The 22,748-nt window shown below is 39.3% G+C and overlaps 1 protein-coding gene across 4 annotated transcripts in view; it reads left to right on the plus strand.

Moving 5' to 3' along the window:
- The window catches only part of CFAP54 (cilia and flagella associated protein 54), a 499,063-nt gene that overhangs the window by 288,074 nt on the left and 188,241 nt on the right, over positions 1–22,748 (plus strand). For all 4 annotated transcript variants that reach the window (XM_049884120.1, XM_049884121.1, XM_049884122.1 and 1 more), the window contains 3 exons: positions 2,945–2,998; positions 6,224–6,431; positions 17,864–17,940. In XM_049884120.1, coding sequence (XP_049740077.1) covers positions 2,945–2,998; positions 6,224–6,431; positions 17,864–17,940 — 339 coding nt within the window. The remainder of the gene's footprint in view (positions 1–2,944; positions 2,999–6,223; positions 6,432–17,863; positions 17,941–22,748) is intronic.

Below are 22,748 nucleotides of genomic sequence, written 5' to 3' on the forward strand. Positions count from 1 at the left end.
ATGGGGCATCAAGATTGGAGGAAGATTTATTAACAACCTGTGTTATGCATATGACACAACCTTGCTTGCTTAAAGTGAAGAGGACTTGAAGCACTTACTGATGAAGGTCAAAGACCACAGCCTTCAGTGTGGATTTTACTTCAACATAAAGAAAACAAAAATCCTCACAACTGGACCAATAAGCAGCATCATGATAAATGGAGAAAATATTGAATTTGTCAAGTATTTCATTGTATTTGGATCCATAATCAATGCCCATGGAAACAGCAGTCAAGAAACCAAACACTGCATTGCATTGGACAAATCTGCTGCAAAAGATGTCTTTAAAGTGTTGAAAAGCAAAAACGTCACTTTAAGGACTAGGGTGCTCCTTTCCCAAGCCATGGTGTTTTCAGTCACCCAATATGCATGTGAAAGCTGCATAATGAATAAGAAAGATTGAAGAAAAATTGATGCCTTTGAAATATGGTGTTGGCGAAGAGTATTGAATATACCAGGGACTGCTGGAAGAATGAAAAAATCTATCTTTGAAGAAGTACAGTCAGAATGCCCCTTAGAAGCAAGGGTGGTAAGACTTTGTCTCACATACTTTGGACATGTTATCAGGAGGGACCAGTCCCTGGAGAAGGGCATCATGTGTGGGAGAGAGCCATTAAAAAAGAGGAAGACCCTCAACGAGATGGACTGACACAGTGGCTGCAACAGTGGGCTCAAGCATAATGATTGTGAGGATGGCGTGGGAATGGTTAGTGTTTCGTTTCAGTGTGCATAGCATTGCTGGAAGTCAGAACTAACTGGATGGCACCTAACAACAACAGCCAAAAAAAAAAAAAAACGAACAGGTATAAATTCAGCCCAGCTCCAGGTTGGGGCTGCGGCTGTAAATTTGGGAGTCATTAGCACAGAGATTTAAAATCATAGGACTGGATGAACTCAGTTGGGGACTGAGATAGCTAAAGAAAAGTAGAAGTCAGAGTACTGATCCTCAGAGTCATTCACATTCAGAGGCCAGGAAGATGGAAAGAAACCAGTACAGGAGGACAAACGAGAAGCCAGTGGATTGAATGCGAGAGAAGCCACTGCTTTCTCCAAAACAAACAAAAATTCTAAAAGTAACTTTTCAATGTAAATTCTAAACTTCAGTTTTATCAACTAGTTTTCATAAGTGTGTGGGTGAATTTTCTCCGAGTGGATTCTGGCTTCAAATTTTGCATTCTCAAAGTTAATTTGCAGCTTTCCAGGCCCACTTGGGAATTTTAAAAAATATAGTTAAAAGAGGAAATACATTTTGGGTTTATAATTAAAATAGGTGCCAGTGTTATCAGGCCCTAGGCTAGATATTTAAAGAAGGGATTAATGAATTAGATTTCAGTTGTAATAGAAGTAACTGAAAAAATCTTACCGATTACTACTGGATTTTTAAAAAATCCTATGTTTTTAACATTGTACCAGGATTCTGTTTTTATCACCAAATCTTAAGTTCCATTATCAACTCTCTTCGCTTTATACCATCAAATATTTCCACCTGGATTCAGTTATTCGCTTTTCAATGTATTCTAGGAGATAAAGAATATCTTCAAAAAAGGAATTTTTTTTAACCCTTAACCAGAATTTTCTTCCAATAAAAAGCTGTAGGTGGTTTCTTGGTTTGGGGGTCCCTCAAAAGAAGCCTAAGACAAGGATTTGTGTGCAGGTAAGCAAGCAATGTATTTGGGAGGTGACCCCAGGAAACCTTGTAGATAAGTGGGAAAGTTAGGCAAGACAGGGAGAAAAATCAACCCAGAAGGCCTTACTGAGAAGGTTGCTGCTGTGGACCACTGGGGCCCAAGAGAGACAGAGTAGAGCATTATCTCTCATTGGGGAGGTTTCTCCCTGCCCTCTCCTGCATGCTTTTTATGGCCACAGAATGCTCCCAGGCAGAGTTACAGGTAGGACGCCCTCCACATGTGAGGGACCTATCCCCAGAAGCTGCTGGTGACTTCTTAGTGACCAAGGGGGTTATGGGTGGGCTTCGGTATTGGCGTGTACAAATGGGCATGTTTTAAAATGGGTCTTTTACACCAAGAGAATGAGTCCTACATAATGATGCAACAGTTTTCTGTGGCAAATAAATCAAATGTTTCCTGGTACAACATTACATTTAGAACCAAACACATGAACAGATAATTCACAAAAAAGGGAGAAACCCACAAAAATCATCATTATGCATAGTAGTACAAATTCATGTCAAACTGGCAAAGATTTTTTAAAGTGGTAATAGTCAATGCTGTTGAAAGTACCTTAACCCTGGCATTTTCATACAATGCAGGTGGGAGTGTAAATTGCGCCAGTCTCAGTTTTCTCCCTGTGTTCTTATCTTTTGACCTAGGAATTCTGCTCCCAGGAATCTATCCAAAGGCAATAATTAGAAACATAAACAAAATAGTCATTAATATTATTTAAACTAGGCCTAAACTGTAGAATGAGGGTGGGAAGCAGCCGCCTGTATTTCTAACAATTGGAAAGAAGTTGTTATGGTACAGCCATAGGTTAGAACGTTACCTAGCTGTTAGACTTAGGTTTACAGATAACCTAATGGTATAGGAAGATATTTAGGATGTAATGTTTGGTGAAAACAGGATACAGATCTGTGTGTTTCTGTGTGTGTATAGAACCCGTTGCTGTTCAGTGGATTCCGACTATATATGTATGTAAGTTTTTAAAATACACCAAAAGAAATTGGTAGGAAAGACATCAGAATGCTAACATCGATGGCCTAAAGAAGTTGACTTATGGATGGTTTTTACTTCTTTATATCATATTTGTCTTTTCTGACTGTAGCATGTACTACTTTTACGATAAAAAATGGTATTTAAACCAATTTTTAAAGAACACATTAACAGTTTCACTTAAAAGAATGCTCAAATAATCTTGTTCCCAATGTTAATATTTTGTGTATTGACAGATATTTCAATCATTTGACTCAGGAAAACCTCTTACTAGTAAAGAAAATTTACAGGTAAGGATAACAATACTTTATAAACATTGGCTATTTAGTATGGATAATATTTGAGTTATTTCAACCCATTTAATACATATAATCTTTGTTTTTGAAAAATGTGTTACATAATATGCTTTCCTGCTTGTAATAATGGGCTTTTTTCTGAAAATGCTGAGGCTAGAGGTAAGATTCTACCCAAACCAACCTGGCTTTCATATTGGGCAAACATCAGCTACTGCTTCCATTTCTCAGTTACAGGTATGTATTCATTTTGTTCACCTAGCCATGTCAGATGTCTCTAACTTTAGTATTTATCTTAATAACCTAGAAGATAACAGCTGACTTTGATTACAGGAAAAGGATTTTGTACATTTTGTGATAGCCCACTTGTTTACTGCCACTTTTGCACTTAACTGTTTTTCACAGTTCTGAGGCTGTCTGTAAGCCAATGGCTTGGAATGTGTTCATTTGGCATTTTCATAAGCAGCTGTTTTAACTTCCCCCATAATTTTCATAGAAGCCCTGGTGGCGTAGTGGTTAAGTGCTACAACTGCTAACCAAAAGGTCAGCAGTTTGAATCCACCAGATGCTCCTTGGGAACTCTATGGGGCAGTTCTACGCTGTCCTGTAGGGTCGCTATGAGTCGGAATCAACTCGACAGCAATAGGTTGTAATTTTACAAAGAGAGGATTAGACTGCTCACCTAAATACGTTTGATCCTGACAATAATTGAATGATTGGGATTTAAGCATTTGATGACCTAGCCAAAACAAAACCAAACCCGTTGCTATAGAGTCGGTTCTGATTCATAGCCACTCTATAGGACAGAGTAGAACCCATAGGGTTTCCAAGGAGTGGCTGGTAGATTTGAACTTCAGATCTTTTGATTGGCAGCCAAGCTCTTAACTACTTCGCCACCAGGGCTGCTATGATGACTATAAATATCTTGAAATAACTGTTTAAAAAAATCTTTGGGATATTATCAATCTGTTCACTATTAAGTGTTCAAGTGAAAGAGTTATAATGCAACCTTTGTTAAAGGGGGTTATAGATAGGTAAGAAGTTCATAAAACCAGGGTGACAGTTAATGCATATAGATAGATACATACACATTTTCTTTTTTTAAGTGCCACATTTTATTCACAAACTTCACTTTTCAGTTATCTTTCAGATGATCCATTGTTTTTGCCTGAAATTTGTCTTAACTTATAAGTAAGTTGCCTGAAATGAAACGGTTAATATTAGGAAGACACAAATACACATTCATATTTCCTTTTAGGTGTTCCAAGACCTTGGAATATTTGAGAGTATTTATTTCTTCCAGTCATAAAAGTCCTAAAAAAAAAACAAAAACAACTCCCTTAAGGAGTGGTTTGGGGTATAAAGGAAACGCCTGATTGTTTCTTGTTATACAAAAAGAGACTGACAGCATAATGAAAAAAGCAATTTTTTAATTAATTAAAATAGTACTGTTGGTCTGCTTAAGACTCTTCAGATTACACTTTATATTTCTGTAGAGAGGGAGAGAAAAAAGTATTAAATAGCATCACTAATTAATCTTCTTTTGATCCCCAAGTGTTTGTACGTAATTGTCAAGGCTCATTAAATCACTGTTTGCAGTAGAGAGAGAAGAGAAGAGAAACCTTCCTCTCCCCCATCCAAAGTATCTTTTCTAGATAGGGAAGGACAATCATGTACCTAATAAACAATTTGGCATCAGCTCAGTCTTAGCAGCTACTTTCTGTCTGGCTCTTCTGCATGCTTTGATTCCCACCTGTTAGAAGAGGTTAAGAAAGGAGTCTGAACAAAAGCAACAAAGATCCCCAACCTAGCACTGTCTCACACTCTCCCAAGCAAAGTTTTTTGTTTGTTCATTTACATAAAGCAAATAGTTTTCCTCTCTGAAATCAGAACACATCTTAAGTTGATGCTGTGTGACAGTTTAATTGGTATAGAAAATAATGGTATCTTAGGTTAGAAGTAATGTACGATGACTGAGAATGTCCATTGGAGTTAGCAAATCATAGGCCATTGGTGACCTTGACCAAAGGGTTGCAATACAGGAATGGAATGGGTTTGAGGGCAAATGGGAGGAGAGAAATGAGAATATTGACAATCTCTAGAGCTTTGCAGTAAAGGGAAAAAGAGATTTTAGGGCAAGTAGTATCTGAGAAGAGAAGTAGGAGCCTAGAGAGTTTTGTTCGTTTAAGATTGAGGAGATGGCAGCATGGGTGTGTACTGAGGGGACTGTCTCTGCAGAGAGGGAAACAGTTATAATGTAGGAGAAGAAGGAGAGAATGGCTGCAATGATGTCTTGAGTAGGCCAGTGGGGACAGAATTGATGGCCTAAGTGGTGGCACCAGACTTAGCAAGAAGGAAGGCAAGGCTGCAGGGGCAGATACTTGAGCAACGGGACTAATGGAGCTGTGGGGACTTTGGATGCTCTCCTCTGCTTCAGTTTCTCTCAGTAAGTGGAGGAAACAAGGTCGTTGGCTCAGAGAAGAGATAGGGGAGTAGGGTTTAAAATTTAGAAGACAGAAGATAAAGTGTGAAGTGGTTGTCTAGAAGAGAGGAAGAGTGAATGGACTAGGGGAATATTGGATGGTTATGGGCAGCACTGAGGTATGATCCGGCACTTAAAGTAAAATCACTTGGCATGGTTGCATAATTTTCTCCAGCCCTCTTCAACTGCAGGGGTTCAGGCCTCAGAAGTGTCAGAGTTGGATTGCACAAGGTCTATGATTTTGTAAAGGAAGTATGTATGCATAGAAAGGGGCCAGGGAGTTGACAATGTATATAAAAAGGAGGGGTAAAATGATTGACCACAGACTCTAAACTGGGTATGGAGATTGCTTGTCGGCCCATTCTTCCCTCTTCCTGTTCTAGTAGCTCTAATTTTCTCATGCTAAAGCAGAGCAGCAGGTATGCATGGCTGATGAGCTTTAGCAGTGCCTCTATTTTGATAAAGTGTCTCTTCTCACTCAGCACCAGGCTCAGTCCTGTTATATGGCAGGTCTAGCCTATGGAAGCGCAGGTCACAAATTGGTGAGGAACGGCAGAAGCAGTGGTGCAGTGCTGGGATGGTTATGACATTACATGCCTCTCTTGACAGACCTGCCATTTATGGTACGTCATGTCTATCCAACACCAAATGGATTGAGTACAAAAGAGAAATGAAGTCAGTAATAGCTGGAAAAAAAATTTTGCTAATTTGCTTTATTTTCCTTTGTTTAAATTTTTTAGGCACTTGATGAGTTAATAAATAAAGGCTTGCCTGTATTTCTGGTTACATTTGGCCAACAACATCTCTTAAGTAAGTTTTGTTTGGTCAGAGCACACTTTTTCATAAGTGTGGCTGCAACAATAAATTGTATCTCAGAAAATACATTGAAAATGTGCCATCAAGGACCTGTTTACGAGAGGAACAAAGCAAACCTCCCAAACATAAAAGGTAATCTGTTTTATTTTTTGCTTGCTTCCCTTTCCCCTCCTTTCCCCCAACCAGTTCCCATTACATATGAATAATTTGGTATATAGTCTTCATATTTTTCCCTAAGCTTACATGACTTACACATGTGCTTATACCTAAGTATGTTGTTGTTGGGTACAGTCGAGTCAGTTCTGACTCATAGTGACCCTGTGTACAACAGAATGAAACACCACGGGCTCCTGCACCATCTTGACAATCGCTGTTATGCTTGAGCCCATTGTTGCAGCCGCTGTATATGCACATGTGTATACACTCATGTTGTTAGGTGCTGTCAAGTCATTTCTGACTCATGGCAACCCTATGTACAACAGAACGAAACATTACCCAGTCCTGTGCCACCTTCACAATCATTTCTGTGCTTGAGCCCATTTTTATAGCCTCTGTGTCAGTCCATCTCACTGAGGTTCTTCCTCTTTATTGTTGACATCTACTTTACAAGCATGATGTCCTTTTCCAGGAACTGGTCTCTCTTGATAACATGTCCAGAGTCTCACCGTCCTTGCTTCTAAGGAGCATTCTGGCTGTACTTCTTCCAAGACAGATTTGTTGGTTCTTCTCGCAGTGTATGATATATTAAATATTCTTCCCCAGTACCATAATTCAAAGGCATCAATCGTTCTTCAGTCTTCCTTATTCATTGTTCAGCTTTCACATGCATATGAGGCAATTATAAATACCATGGCTTGGGTCAGGAGCACCTTAGTTCTTAAAGTGATATCTTTGCTTCTTAATACTTTAAAGAGGTCTTTTGCAGCAGATTTGCCCAATACAAGTACATCATTTGATTTCTTGACTTCTGCTTCCATGGGTGTTGATTGTGGATCCATGTAAAATGAGATCTTTGACAACTTCAATCTTTTCTCTGTTTATCATGATGTTGCTTATTGGACCAGTTGTAAGGATTTTTGTTTTATGTTGAGGTGTAATCCATACTGAACTCTATAGTCTTGGATCTTCAACAGTAAGTACTTCAAGTCCTGTTTGCTTTCAGCAAGCAAGGTTGTGTCATCTGCATATCACAGGTTGTTAATGAGCCTTCTCCAGTCCTGATGCTGTGTTCTTCTTCATATAGCCCAGTTTCTTGAATTATTTGCTCAGCATACAGGTTGCATAAGTGTGGTGAAAGGACACAACCCCGGCGTACACCTTTCCTGACTTTAAACCATGCAGTATCCCCCTGTTCTGTTGGAATGACTATCTCTTGATCTATGTACAGGTTCCTTCTGATCACAATTAAGTGCTCTGGAATTCCCCTTCTTCTCAATGTTATCCATAATTTGTTATGATTCACATAGTGGGATACCCTTGCATAGTCAATGAAACACAGGTAAACATCTTTCTGGTATTCTCTGCTTTCAGCCAGGATCCATCCAATATTAACAATGATATCCCTGGTTCCATGTCCTCTTCTGAGTCTGACTTGTATTTCTAACAGTTCCCTGTCCATGTATTGCTGCAGCTGTTTTTTGAATGATCTTTAGCAAAATTTTACTTGCGTGGATATTAATGATATTGCCTGATAATTACAAAATCTGTTGGATCACCTTTCTTTGGAATAAAAAAAAAATAGGTAGGCACAAATATGGACTTCTTCCAGGTGGTTGGCCAGGTAGCTCTCTTCCGAATTTCTTGGCATAGACAAGTGAGCACCTCCAGCACCGTATCCATTTGCTGAAACATCTCACTTAGTATTCCATCATTTCCTGAAGCCTTGCGTTTCACCAGGGCCTTCAGTGCAGCTTGGACTTCTTCTTTCAGTACCATCAGTTCTCAATCATACGCCAGCCACTTCATGAAATGATTGAACATCGACCAATTCTTTTTGGTACACTGGCTTTGTATTCCTTTTATGTTCTTTTGATGCTTACTGTATCATTCAATATTTGCCCATAGAATCCATCAGTATTGCAACTAGAGGCTTAAATTTTTTCTTCAGTTCTTTCAGCTTGAAAAGTGCCAAGCATGTTCTTCCCTTTTGACTTCCTAGCTCCATGTCTTTGCACATTATAATAATTTACTTTGTCTTCTTGAGCTGCCCTTTGAAATCTTATGTTCAGCTCTTTTACTTCCTCATTTCTTCCACTCACTTTGTGTGCTTTACATGCCAAAGTAAGTTTCAAAGACTCTTCTGACATCCATTTTGGTCTTTCTTTCCTGTCTTTTTAATGACTTGTGGCTTTCTTCATGTATGATGTCCTTGATGTCTTCCCACAACTCCTCAAGTCTTTGGTCATTAGTGTTCAGTGCATGAAATACATTCTTGAGATGATCTGTGAATTCAGATGGGATATACTCAAGGTCTTATTTTGCCTCGTGTGGAATTCTTATAATTTTTTTTCAGCTTCAACTTGAACTTACATATCAGTAATTGATGGTCTTCCACAGTAGTCCTCTGGGCTTGTTCTGTCTGATGATATTGAGCTTCTCTATCATCTCTATAGGGTCGCTGTGAGTCGGAATCGACTCGACGGCACTGGATTGGGTTATCATCTCTATCCAGAGATGAAATCGATTTGATTCCCATATATTCTGTTTGGCAAGGTCCACACGTATAGTTGCTGTTCATGTTGCTGAATTTGCAATGAATAAGTTGTTGGTCTTGCAAAATTCCATCATGTGATCTCCCATGTTGTTTCTATCACCAAGGCCATATTTTCCAGCCACTAACCCTTCTTCCTTTGTTTCCAGCTTTCACCTTCCAGTCACCTGTAATTTTCAATGCATCTTGGTTGCAGGTTTGATCAATTTCAAACTATAGCTCCATTGCCTCCCAGTCCATTCCAATTCATATCGACCCTATAGGACAGAGTAAAACTGCCCCGTAGGGTTTCCAAGGCTGTAATCTTTACAGAAGCAGACTGCTACATCTTTGTCCCACTCAGACTGCAGAATATGGTAAAAATCTTCAATATCTCATCTTTGGGATTAGTGGTTGGTATGTAAGTTTGAATAATAGTCATATTAGCTGGTCTTCCTTGTGGGCATATGAATATTATTCTATTACTGACAGTGTTGTACTTCAGGATAGACCATGAAATGTTCTTTTGACAATGAATGTAACACCATTCCTCTTCAATTTGTCATTCCCAGTATAGTAAAACATATGATTGTCCAATTCAGAGTTGCCAATACCGGTCCATTTCAGCTCACTAATACCTGGGACATCAATCTTTATGCCTTCCATTATTCATTTTGACTACTTCCAATTTTCCTAGATTCATACTTCATACATGCCACATTCCCATTATTAATGGATATTTGCAGCTCTTCCTTCTCATTTTGAGACATGCCACATCAGCAAATGAAGGTCCTGAAAGCTTTATTCCATCCACATCATTAAGGTCAACTATACTTTGAGGAGGCAGCTCTTCCCCAGTCGTATTTTGAGTACCTTCCAACCTGAAGAGCTCATCTTCCAGCACTGTATCAAACAGTGTTCCACTACTAGCCAGTTTTTTCAGAGGTACATTGCTGGTATTTGAAATACCCATGGCATAGCTTCCAGCATCACAGCAATATGCAAGCCACCACAGTACAACAAACTGACAGACAAGTGATGGTATCCATTTGTATGTATCCATATTCATATATATTTTCATATGTGTGGAAAAAAATTTTTTTTTCCACACTTACATAAATTGTCATTCTTTTTCAAAATGGTATAATACACATTTTTCTATATTGTAAATTTGACATGCAACAAAACTTCACTGAAACCACACCAAGGTAACTGCTTTGGTCTGTTTTCCTACTGGCTGTATAATATTCTGTGCTGTGAATAGTTCATGATTTATTTACCCATTCCCCTGTTGATGCACTGGACATCTTTTTTTTTTTTTTTTTTTGAACACACAAGCCACCACTCATCTGTCTGTTGAACTCTGGTGGCTTGTGTGTTGCTGTGATGCTGGAAGTTATGCCACCAGTATTCCAAATACCAGCAGTGCCACTCTTGGTGGACAGGTTTCAGAAGAGCCTCCAGACTAAGACAGACTAGGAAGAAGGACCTGGCAGTATATGTCAGAAAAAAATGGCCAGTGAAAACCTTATGAATAGCAGCAAAACACTGATATAGTGCTGGAAAATGAACCTCTCAGATTGGGAGGCACTCAAAATATACTTGGGAGGCACTCAAAATATACTTGGGAAAGAGCTGCCTCCTCAAAGTAGAGTTGACCTTAATGATGTGGATGGAGTAAAGCTTTTGGGACTTTCGTTTATTGAAGTGGCATGACTCAAAATGAGAAGAAACAGCTGCAAATATCTGTTAATAATTGTAACATGGAATGTACGAAGTATGAACCTAGGAAAATTGGAAGTTGTCAAAACTGAAATGGAATGCATAAAGATTGATGTCCTAGTCATTAACTGAAACCCGTTGCCATTGAGTCAATTCCGACTCATAGAGACCTTATAGGACAGAGTAGAACTACCCCCTGTAGAGTTTCCAAGGAGCATCTGGTGGATTTGAACTGCTGACCTTTTGGTTAGCAGCCATAGCACTTAACTGCTATACCACCAGGGTTTCCACTAGGCATTAGTGAGCTGAAATGGACTGGTATTGGACATTTTAGTTGGCAATCATAGGGCCTAATATGCCGGAAATGGCATTTTGAAGAGGAATGGCGTTGCATTCATTGTCAAAAGAACATTTCATGATCTATCCCGAAGCATAATGCTGTCAGTAATAGAATAATATCCATATGCCTATAAGGAAGACCAGTTAATATGACTGTTATTCAAATTTATGCACCAATCACTAAGGCCAAACATGAAGAAATTTGAGATTTTTAGCAACTTCTACAGTCTGAAATTGATCAAACGTTCAATTAGGATGCATTGATAGTTACTAGTGATTGGAATGCAACAGTTGGAAACAAAGAAAAAGGACTGATAGTTGAAAAATATGGCCTTGGTGATAGAAATGATGCTAGATCACATGATAGAATTTTTGAAAGACCAATGACTTCTTCATTGCGAATACCTTTTTTCGACAACATAAACGGTGACTATCCATGTTTTTTTTAATCCATGTGGACCTCCAGATGGCGAGGAATCACAGGAATCAAATTGACTACATCTGTGGAAAAGCTCAATATCAGTTGAAAAGCTCAGTATCATCAATCAGAACAAGGCCAGGGACCAACTGCAGAACAGACCATCAAGTGCTCATATGTAAGTTCAAGTTGAAGCTGAAGAAAATTAAAAAAAGCCCATAAGAACCAAAGTGTGACCTCTGGTATGTCCCACTTGAATTTAGCAACTATCTCAAGAATAGGTGTGACACATTGAATACTAGTGACCAAAGATCAGATGAGTTTTGGGAAGACAAGGAAATCATGCATGAAGAAATCAAAAGGTACTTAAAAAGACAGGAATAAAAAAAAAGTAAAAATGGATGTCAGAAAATACTCTGAAAGTTGCTCTTGAACATAGAGTAGGTAAAGTGAAAGGAAGAAACAATGAAATACAAGAGTTGAATAGAAGATTTCAAAGGGCAGCTTGAGAAGACAAACTATTATAACAAAATGTGCAAAGATCTGGAGTTAGAAAACCAAAAGGGAAGAACATGCTTGGCATTTCTCAAGCTGAGAATTCCAAACCTCAAGTTGCAATATTGAAGGATTTTATGGACAAAACATTGAATGGTGTAGGAAGCATCGAAAGAACATGGAAGGAATACACAAAGTCACTGTACCAAAAATAATTGGTCGATGTTCAACCATTTCAGGAGGTAGCATATGATCAAGAACCAGTGGTACTGAAAGAAGAAGTCCGAGCTGTACTGAAGGCATTGTCAAAAAACAAGGCTCTAGGAATTGACAAAATACCAAGTGAGATGTTTCAACAAATGGATGCAACCTAGAAGCACTCACTTGTCTATTCCAAGAAATTTGGAGGTAAGCTACCTGGCCAACTGACTGGAAAAGATCCAAATAAGTGACCAATTCAAAGAAAGATGATCCACCAGAATGTGCAGATTATCTAGCAATATCGCTAATATCGCATGCAAGTAAGTAATGCTGAAGATGATTCAAAAACTGTTGCAGTACTACGACAGGGAACTGCCAGAAACTCAAGCCAGATTCAGAAGAGAACGTGGAAGAAGGGATATCATTGCTGATCTTGGCTGAAAACAGTGAATATCAGAAAGAAATTTACCTGTATTTTATTGACTATGCAAAGACATTTGAGTGTATCAAAAACCCAAACCAAACCCGCTGCCGTCGAGTCGATTCTGACTCATAGCGACCCTATAGGACAGAGTAGAACTGCCCCGTAGAGTTTCCAAGGAGCGCCTGGTGGATTCAAACTGCCGACCTTTTGGTTAGCAGCTGTAGCACTTAACCACTACTCCACCAGGGTTTCCAAAAAATATGGAACGCTTCACGAATTTGCATATCATAGATTATAACCAATTAAGGATAACATTGTGAAGACTTGGAATTCTAGAACACTTACATGTATTCATGCAGAACCTGTATATAGGCCAAGAGGCAGTTGCTCAGACAGAACAAGGGGATACTGTGTGGTTTAAGATCAGAAAAGTTGTGTGTCACGGTTGTATCCTTTTACCATACTTATTTAATCTGCATGCTGAGCAGATAACCCAAGAAGCTGGACTATATGAAGTAGAACATGGCTTCAGGTTTGGAGGAAGACTCATTAACAACCTGTGATAAGCAGATGACACAACCTTGCTTGCTGAAAGTGAAGAGGACTTGAAGCACTTCTTGATGAAGATCAAAGACTACAGCCTCACAGTATGAATTGTTGTTGTTAGGTGCCATCGAGTCAGTTCCAACTCATAGCAACCCAATAAGACAGAGTAAAGCTGCCCTATAGGGTTTCCAGGGAGCAGCGGGTAGATTTGAACTGTCAACCTTTTGGTTAGTAGTTGAGCTCTTAACCACGACGCCACCAGGACTCCTCAGTATGGGTTACACCTCAACATAAAAAAAAGAAAACAGAAATTCTCACAACTGGACCAATAAGAAACATTATGATAAATGGAGGAAAAGTTGTCAAGGATTTCATTTTACTTGGATCCACACCCATGAAGTGTTGTTGTTGTTAGGTGCCATTGAGTCAGTTCTGACTCATGGTGACCCTATGCACAACAGAATGAAACACTCCCCTGTCCTGCACCATCCTCACAATCGTTGCTATGCTTGAGCCCTTTGTTGCAGCCACTGTGTCAATCCACCTTGTTGGAGGCCTTCCTCTTCTACACTGACCCTGTACTTTGCCAAGCATGATGCCCTTTTCCAGGGACTGATCCCTACTGACAACATGTCCAAAGTATGTAAGATGCAGCCTCAGCATCCTTGCTTCTAAGGAGCATTCTGGTTGTACTTCTTCTAAGACAGATTTGTTTGTTCTCTTGGCAGTCTATGGTATATTCAATATTCTTCACTAATACCATAATTCAAAGGCATCAATTCTCACCCCATGAAGCAGCAGTCAAGAAATCAAACGATGCATTGCATCGGGCGAATCTGTTGCAAAAGACCTCTTTAAAGTGTTAAAAAGCAAAGATGTCACTTTAAGGACTAAGATGTGCCTGACCCAACCCATGGTATTTTTGATTGCCTTATATATGCGTTCGAAAGTGGGACAATGAATAAGGAAGAACAAAGAAGAATCGATGCCTTTGAATTATGGTGTTGTTGAAAAATATTGAATATATCATGGACTAAAAGAAGAACCAAAAATCTGAGAGGAACAGTTTCGGTAGAGAAGATCAAGAGTTCACTTTTGAACATGTTAAGTTTGGAATGTCTGTTAAATATCCAACTGAAGTTACAGTGTAGGCGATTTGTTATATAATTCTGGAACTTTGGAGAAAGGTCTAGGGTTGAGAGATATTTCTGAATTATTAGCCTATAGGTGGTATTTAAAAATATAAGACTAGATGTGATCTCCAAGGGAGAGAGTGGAGATGGAGAAGAGAAGAAGTCCAAGGAATGAACTTTTTGGCTGATGAACATGAAGAGTTTAAAGAAATGAGGAAGAACCTTCAAGAGAGACTGCAAGGGGACAGATGAGCAAGATGATTTTAAGGGAGGGAGTGATTAATTGAATCAATAATCAGGACTTAACAAGATAACAAGGTATCATTGGAGAATCTGAGATGATTTTTAGCGAACTCACCCTTACTGGAGTAGATTCAAGTTGGAATGGGCAGAGAGGAACTGGAGTGATAAACCATGAAGAGTTTTGTTGTCCTGTGTGTGTGTGGGGGGGAACCCATTGCCTTCAAGTCGATTCTGACTCATAGTGACCCTATAGGACAGAGTGGAACTGCTCCATAGTGTTTCTAAGGAGTGGCTGGTGGGTTTGAACTGCCAACTTTTTGTTCATAGACAAATACTTAACTACTGAAGGTTGCTTAAGGGAGAAGTTGGCAAACAAAGTTTCGTTTGTTTGATTTTTAATTGAAGAAATAGCAGCATGTTTGTTTGTTGATAGGAATGATTCAGTTGACAGAGGAAAAAAATCAATGATGCAAGGGATGAGGTGGAGATATTTCCATAATAGCCTTAAATAGGCAAAAAAACAGGAAGCAGTGCACAAAAAAGGACTTAACACTAGATAGCGTGAAGTTCATCCATAATGACAAGGGGAAGGACAGAGTGCATAGGTACACATACAGGTAGGTAGATAGATGTGTTTGTGGGAATTTGTGCAAGATGTCTTCTGAGTTCTATTTTTGTTTTCCAAAGAGGAATAGGATATCGAGTGAGAATGGAGAAGGTATTGGAGATTTGAGAAGAGCAAAGAAGGGATGAACTATTTGCCTTGGATAATAACAAAGCAGGCAAACTAGGGAAATGGAGTGGGACTACTGGGCAGCACTGAGGACCATTTTGAGTTCCTGGTGTGATTTTAAAGCGAGAACAGTCAGCATGGTTTTTCACCAGCCACATTAAGCTTCAGAGCATTGGATTTAATAGGAGTTGGGGTTTTGCCAGATGAATTACATAAAGGAGAATTAGGCGAGAAGTTGAAGGCATATGCAAGAGAGTGATTATAATGATGGATTAAGATACTAAAGCTGAATAAGGAGAGATGAGAGAATGGCAGGGGAGGAGGAGGTGAGAGAACAGTGAAAACTAGTAGCATCAATGGATTGTAGACTCCAGAAGGGTTGAAATATTGTCAGATTCACAATTCTAGAGAGAATGATCTGGAAAGATCATCGCCATTCACTTCAATTTTTTCATATTTTCCTCGGTTATTCTTGGAAATTTAGTATACCTGTGTATTTCAAGATAATTCAGTCCAAATGTAAACAAGAAAAACTGTGATAACAAAACACAAAGAACACTTTAAAAAAAAAATTGCAATTACACTCAAATGTGTACATTAATTTTGATGGAGTTGATATTTTTATTTTCTTCTCTTCTAAGAACGTCATATATTTATCCATTTGTTCGTATTTTGCCCTTAATGCTTACCTTCCTTTCCCGGAGCTCATAATTAGGTCCATGTTCTCTACTATTATTTGCAAATATGGGGTGCTGTATACACTCTTAAATGCCTCAGTTTGGAACTCCTATTTAGTAGAATAAAAGCCCTATCTTTTGTTTGGGTTTAAGTGCAAAGAGGCTAAGATATATAGGTTTGCCAGGTGCCCAGGAAAAAGAGTGTATGAGTGTACCTGAATGATCTGAACCACAGCTCTTCTTAGATGTGTTATTATTTCTCCTGGTCATCGCAGTGGAGTTCCAGTCTTATTGGCATCAGGCATGCAATGATAGAAGGTGAAGTGAGCCAGAGGTATAGTGAGAGCAAGGTCACTACTAAGGCACCAGATCTCCTCATTATCACTTAGCTGCTGGATGGAAAGGATATGTCTCATCTTTCCAGCTTTTCTTTATCTTCTTGGGGGTCAGGAACACTGTGTGAACCCCATGTTAACCTGATCTCACATGGGTATATGAATATCCTTCTAGGATCTCTTGTGTTCTGATACTCTTCCTAGTATTCTTCCATACTAGTCTCCAGGTGTTTGTTCTATGTCATTGTAGTTGTTACTCTTTGTCTTAGGAGAGAAAACCCACTCCCAGCTCTTCCTCCCTCAGATTTCCTGATACTGGAACCTCATTAGGAGGCTCCAGCCAGCCTCCTAATTTAGGAGATGAGTTAGGCAGTGGCATCACTAGGATTGGTATCACCCACTGCAAGTGGGTGGGGCTGGCCTGCAGAAACCCCTCAGTGGGCAGAGAGGCCTGGCCCACCATGCCCCCACACAGTGCCAAATGCTGAGCAGGGTGGCCCCGCCCCCTCCCAGACCTGCCCTCTGCAGCTCCTCACCTCTCCCATTGGCCAAGACCGAGACCCTACTCTCTGCCCAATGGCAGATACCTCTGCCCAGCCGTCTACAAGCTGACTGACAGGTGATGGGGTTGGGTAATGATGAATTATTGCGCTGGGTAACAACAACCTCAGTGACTGGAAAGTGGGATGGGGTGACAAGTTACTGCACTGGGTGATGGGTGACACCAACCCTAGTGACACCACTGCTTTGGTAGCTCCTCCCCTGGCAGTGCAGGGTTGCCTGCCACAGCTGCTGCTGCCCCTTCTGGATCCTGGGGTCATTTTGGTGTCACCCCCTCTGACAGTGTAAGGGGGTGTGATCCACATCTCCCACACTGCCCTAGTGACACCACTGGAGTTAGGTAGGTTTGAGTTGGGAGTAGAGAGGAAGTCAGATGTGTTCAGTTCCATGTTGTTCTACACTCCCCCTTCCCACTGACAAACTTAGTTTCTTTTTAAAGGTATTTCTTAGTTGAATAATGATTTGTGGTTTTTCTCTCAAACCTGTAATTTAGAAGCCAGATTTACTGAAAACAGGCAAAGACTATGATCTAAATTCTCTCTTTTCTCCCTGGCTCAAAATAAGAACTGGCTTTGGATTGTGGGCAGGAATTTTGAGAGAGAGATTGGCACTTTTTCGACTGTTCACTCTTCTTTTCTTACAGTGAGGCAGTTTATGCAAATTGGTAGAACCTATGCTTCCAAAGAGATGTTATTGAAATTGTAGAAATATCTGGAACACCCAGATTACTTTGAGGGCTCTAAGGTGTCCTAGCATTCCAGGGGAGGAATTGCTGCTTTAAATTAGTCATTGATAACTTGAATAACTTCATTAAGCATCCAAAAGATCCTTTCACAGTTGTCTTAGTCATTGTAAGAGTCAGCCTTCTAATGCATGGTATTTACGAATTCATTGGTATAGGAATGTGTTTCTAATTATCATTGTGTTTGTTTATTATTATTAATTTTGTGGATAGTTTTCCCACTATAATGAGCTGTAAAAAATAGAATTAATATTTAAACTAATCACAGATATCTATTTTTCTTCCAAAAATTTTGTGTCTTTATAGAACTTTTAAAGGAGGATGGTAGCTCAAATACTCAGCTCACAAAAATTAGAGATGAGTCCACTCTTAGCATGCTAAAGGTAAGTTCGAAAGTTTTTTCAAGTCGTAATAATGCAACTACTAAAATGTCCACTGTTAGGTCCTGGCCCGGTCCACTTTCCAGTTTGTGCTTGCTTTTGGGAGACCAGGTAGCTTTTCTTGCATAAGCATAGGCTGGGACCAGAGATGGAGTTTACTCCCTGTGAGGAAAGTAGATGCCCAGAGGTAACTGTCTTTGAGTTTACAACATGATTAAGATGCTGCAGAAAATACATTTCATTGTTTCATGGGATTTGAGCATTCTGTAATTCTCACTTTCTAACAATAATAGTGATGACAACAGCAACAACCACCAGTACCGTTAAATCAGTGCCCACTACATGACAAGTACTTCACAGGATTATTTCGTTCTCACAACTCTGTGATGCAAATATTAATCATTTATTTTAATTTTTTAATAATTTATTTTATTTTTGTTGTTGATGTTGAGAATATACATAAACTCAAATCCACTGCCATTGAGTCGATTCCAACTCATAGTTGACCCTATAGGAGTAGAACTGCCCCATAGAGTTTCCAAGGAGCGCCTGGCAAATTTGAACTGCTGACCTCTTGGTTAGTAGCCGTAGCCCTTAACCACTACGTCACCAGGGTTTCTGAGAATATACATACGAAAACCAAACCAAAGCCACTGCCATCCAGTCAATTCTGACTCATAGCGATCCTACAGGACAGAGAGGAACTGCCCTATAGAGTTTCCAAGGAGCGCCTGACGGATTTGAACTGCAGACCTCTTGCTTAGCAGCCATAGCACTTAACCACTATGCCACCAAGGTTTGCATATTAATCATTTTTAATTATTTTTTTTAAATTTTTTATTGTGCTTTAGGTGAAAGTTAAACCAAGTTAGTTTCTCATACAAAAATTTATACACATATTATTATATGACCACATTACAACCCCTGTAATGTGACAGCACACGCCCCCCTTCCACCCTGGTTTCCTGTGTCCATTCAACCAGCTCCTATCCCTTTCTGCCTCCTCATCCCGCCTCTGGACAGGAGTTGCCCATTTAGTCTTGTGTATCTACTTGAACTAAGAAGCACATTCTTCACAAGTTATTATTTTGTGTTTTATAGTCCAGTCTAATCTTTGTCTGAAGAGTTGGTTTCGGGAGTGGTTTCAGTTCTGGGTTAACAGAGAGTTCAGAGGCCATGTCTTCTGGGATTCTTCTGGTCTCAGTCAGACTGTTAAGTCTGCTTTCTTCATGTGAATTTGAGTTCTGCATTCCACTTTTCTCCTGTTCTGTCAGGAACTCTCTGTTGTGTTCCCTGTCAAGGCAGTCATTGTTGGTAGCTGGGCACCATCTAGTTCTTCTGCTCTCAGGCTGATGGAGTCCCTGGTTTATGTAGCCCTTTTGTCTCTTGGGCTAAAATTTTCCTAGTGTCTTTGGTGTTCTTCATTCTCCTTTGCTCCGGGTGAGTTGGGACCAATTGACGAATCTTAGGTGGCCATTTGCAAGCTTTTAAGACCCCAGAAGCTGCTCACCAAAGTAGGATGCAGAATATTTACTTAATAAACTTTGTTATGCAATTGACTTATATGTCCCCAAAAACCATGGCCCCCAGACCCCTGCCACTGCTACTCTGTCCCTCAAAGCGTTTAGTTTTGTTCAGGAAAAGTCTTTGCTTTTGGTTTAGTCCAGTTGTGCTGACTTCCCCTGTATTGTGTGTTGTCCTTCACTTCACCTAAGATAATTCTTGTCTACTGTCTAGTTAGTGAATTCCCCTCTCACTTCTTCCCCACCATCATAACCATCAAAGGGTGTTTTGTTCTGTGTTTAAACCTTTTCTTGAGTTCTTATAATAGTGGTCTCATACAATATTTGTCCTTTTGCAACTGACTAATTTCACTCAGCATAATGCCTTTCAGATTCATCCATGTTGTGAGATGTTTTGTGGATTCATCATTGTTCTTTATTGTTGTGTAGTATTCCATTGTGTGAATATACCATAATTTGTCCATTCGTCCATTGATAAGCACCTAGGTTGTTTCCATCTTTTTGCTGTTGTGAACAGTGCTGCAGTGAACATGGGTGTGCATGTGTCTATTTGTGTCAGGGCTCTAATTTCTCTAAGATATATTTCAAGGAGCGGGATTGCGGGATCGTATGGTACTTTTATTTCTAGCTTTTTAAGGAAGTGCCAAATTGATTTCCAAAGTGGTTGTACCATTTCATATTCCCACCAGCAGTGTGTAAGTGTTCCAGTCTCTTCACAACCTCTCTGACATTTGTTATTTTGTGCTTTTTAGATTACTGTAGCCTAGTTGTGGTGAAATGGTATCTCATTATAGTTTTGATTTGCATTTCTCTAATGGCTAATGATCGTGAGCATTTCCTCACATATCTGTTACTGCCTGAACGTCTTCTTTGGTGAAGTGCCTTTTCATATCCTTTACCCATTTTTTAATTGGGTTGTCTTTCTATTGTTGAAGTTTTGCAGTATCTTGTAGATTTTGGAGATTAGACCCTAACTGGATATGTCATAGCCAAAAATTTTTTCCCAGTCCGTAGGTTGTCTTTTTACTCTTTGGTAAAGTCTTTTGATGAGCATAGATGTTTGATTTTTAGGAGCTCTCAGTTATCTAGTTTTTCTTCTGGTGTTTGTACATTGTTAGTTATGTTTTGTATTCTGTTTATGCCATGTATTAGGGCTCCTAGTGTTGTCCCTATTTTTTCTTCCATAATCTTTATCATTTTAGATTTTATATTTAGGTCTTTGATCCACTTGGAGTTAGCTTTTGTGCATGGTGTGAGATATGGGTCTTGTTTCATTTTTTTGCAGATGGATATCAAGTTATGCCAGCACCATTTGTTAAAAAGACTGCCTTTTCCCCATTTAATGGACTTTGGGCCTTTGCCAAATTTTATCAGCTATTCATAGGCAGACAAATTTACATCTGGATTCTCAATTCTGTTCCATTGGTCTGTGTATCTGTTGTTGTACCAGTACCAGGCTGTTTTGACTACCGTGGCAGCATAACCCATTGCCATCAAGTCGATTTCAATTCATATAGTAGGTTCTAAAATCAGGTAGTGTGAGGTGTCCTACTTTGTTCTTCTTCTTCAGTAATGCTTTACTTATCCAGGGCCTCTTCCCTTTCTATATGAAGTTGGTGATTTGTTCTCCATCTCATTAGAAAAAGTCCTTGGAATTTGGATTGGGATTGCATTGTGTCTGTACATCAATTGACATTTTCACAATGTTTTGGGTAGAATTGACATTTTCACAATGTTGAGTCTTCCTATCCATGAGCAAGCTATGTTTTTCCACTTATGTAGGTCTCTTTTGGTTTTTTTACAGTAGTTTCTCATGGTTTTCTATGTACAGGTCTTTTACATCTCTGGTTAGATTTATTCCTAAGTATTTATCTTCTTGGGAGCCACTGTAAATGGTATTGATTTGGTGGTTTCCTCTTTAAAATTCTCTTTGTTGGTATATAAAAAAAAATGATTTCTGTATGTTTATCTTGTATCCTGATACTTTGCTGCAATTTCTATATAGTTCCAGTAGTTTTCTTGTCGATTCTGTGGGGTATTCTGTGTATAAGATCATATCATCTCCAAATAGGAGTACTTTTACTTCTTTCTTACGAATTTAGATGCCTTTTATTTCTTTTTCTTGCCTAATTGCTCTGGCTAGGACCTCCAGCACACTGTTGAATAAGAGTGGTGATAAAGGGCATCCTTGTCTGCTCTCAAGGGGAATGCTTTCAGACTCCGTATTTAGGATGATTTTGGCCACTGGCTTTGTATAAATGCCCTTTATTATGTTGAAGAATTTCCCATCTATAACTATTTTGCTGAGAGTTTTTATCATGAATGAGTGGTGGACTTTGTCAAATGCCTTTTTTGTATCAATCGATAAGATCATGTGGTATTAATCATTATTTAACTATGTTGTGCTGAACCATGAGAAAACTGAGGCTTAAAAAGTGTAAGAAATTAACTTATGTCATGCAATTAATAAATGACAACTGGTGGTTTGGTGGTAGGGCCTAGGTCTATTTGATTCAAACATATATGTCCTTAAATATTAAACTGCTCTACTATTTATATAATATTCACTACTCTGTATAAACAAGTTTTTAGACATCTGTTGGTTATACAAAGATTTGTTGGTTCCTTTCTTTTCTCTTGTATCAGTTTGCTATTTGCTATAAATAGCCCACTCTAAAAATTCATTATCTTCACATTACCAGCTTGGTGACCATAGTTTATCTTGGAATACATATAATAAAAGGTAACTTTTGTACATAATAGGGACAGTGGCGGGTCAGGGGTAGTTCTCCCGCCTTCCATGCCGGAGGCCCGGGTCTGATTCCTGGCCAATGCACCTCATGTGCAGCTACCACCCCCTTTGTCACTGGAGGCTTGTGTGTTGCTATGATGCTGAATAAGCTTCAGCGAAGCTTCCCAAGATTAGGAGGAAAGGCCTGGTGTTCTACTTCCCAAATCAGCCAGTGAAAACTCCATGGATCACAATAGTCTGGTCCGCAACTGATTATGGGGATGGCGCAGAACCAGGCAGCCTTTTGTTCTGCTGTACTATGAGGCCACCATGAGTCAGAGTGGGGCCAGCTCCACAGAAGCTAACAGTAACTCTTGCTGTTACTTTACTTTTCATTCTTTGTTACCTTTTTCCTATTCAATGAGCTCTCTTCTTCTCTGATGATTAGAAACCAATTTCCTTTTTGGCCTTTCATTCATTGTAACTTTTCAAAATGAAAAATATTTGATAAATGAGGATGAGACGTTATTTGCATTATTTCTGGACTTACGAATTTG

This window comes from Elephas maximus, chromosome 4, assembly GCF_024166365.1.
Source record: "Elephas maximus indicus isolate mEleMax1 chromosome 4, mEleMax1 primary haplotype, whole genome shotgun sequence".
NCBI classification, from domain to species: Eukaryota; Metazoa; Chordata; class Mammalia; order Proboscidea; family Elephantidae; genus Elephas; species Elephas maximus.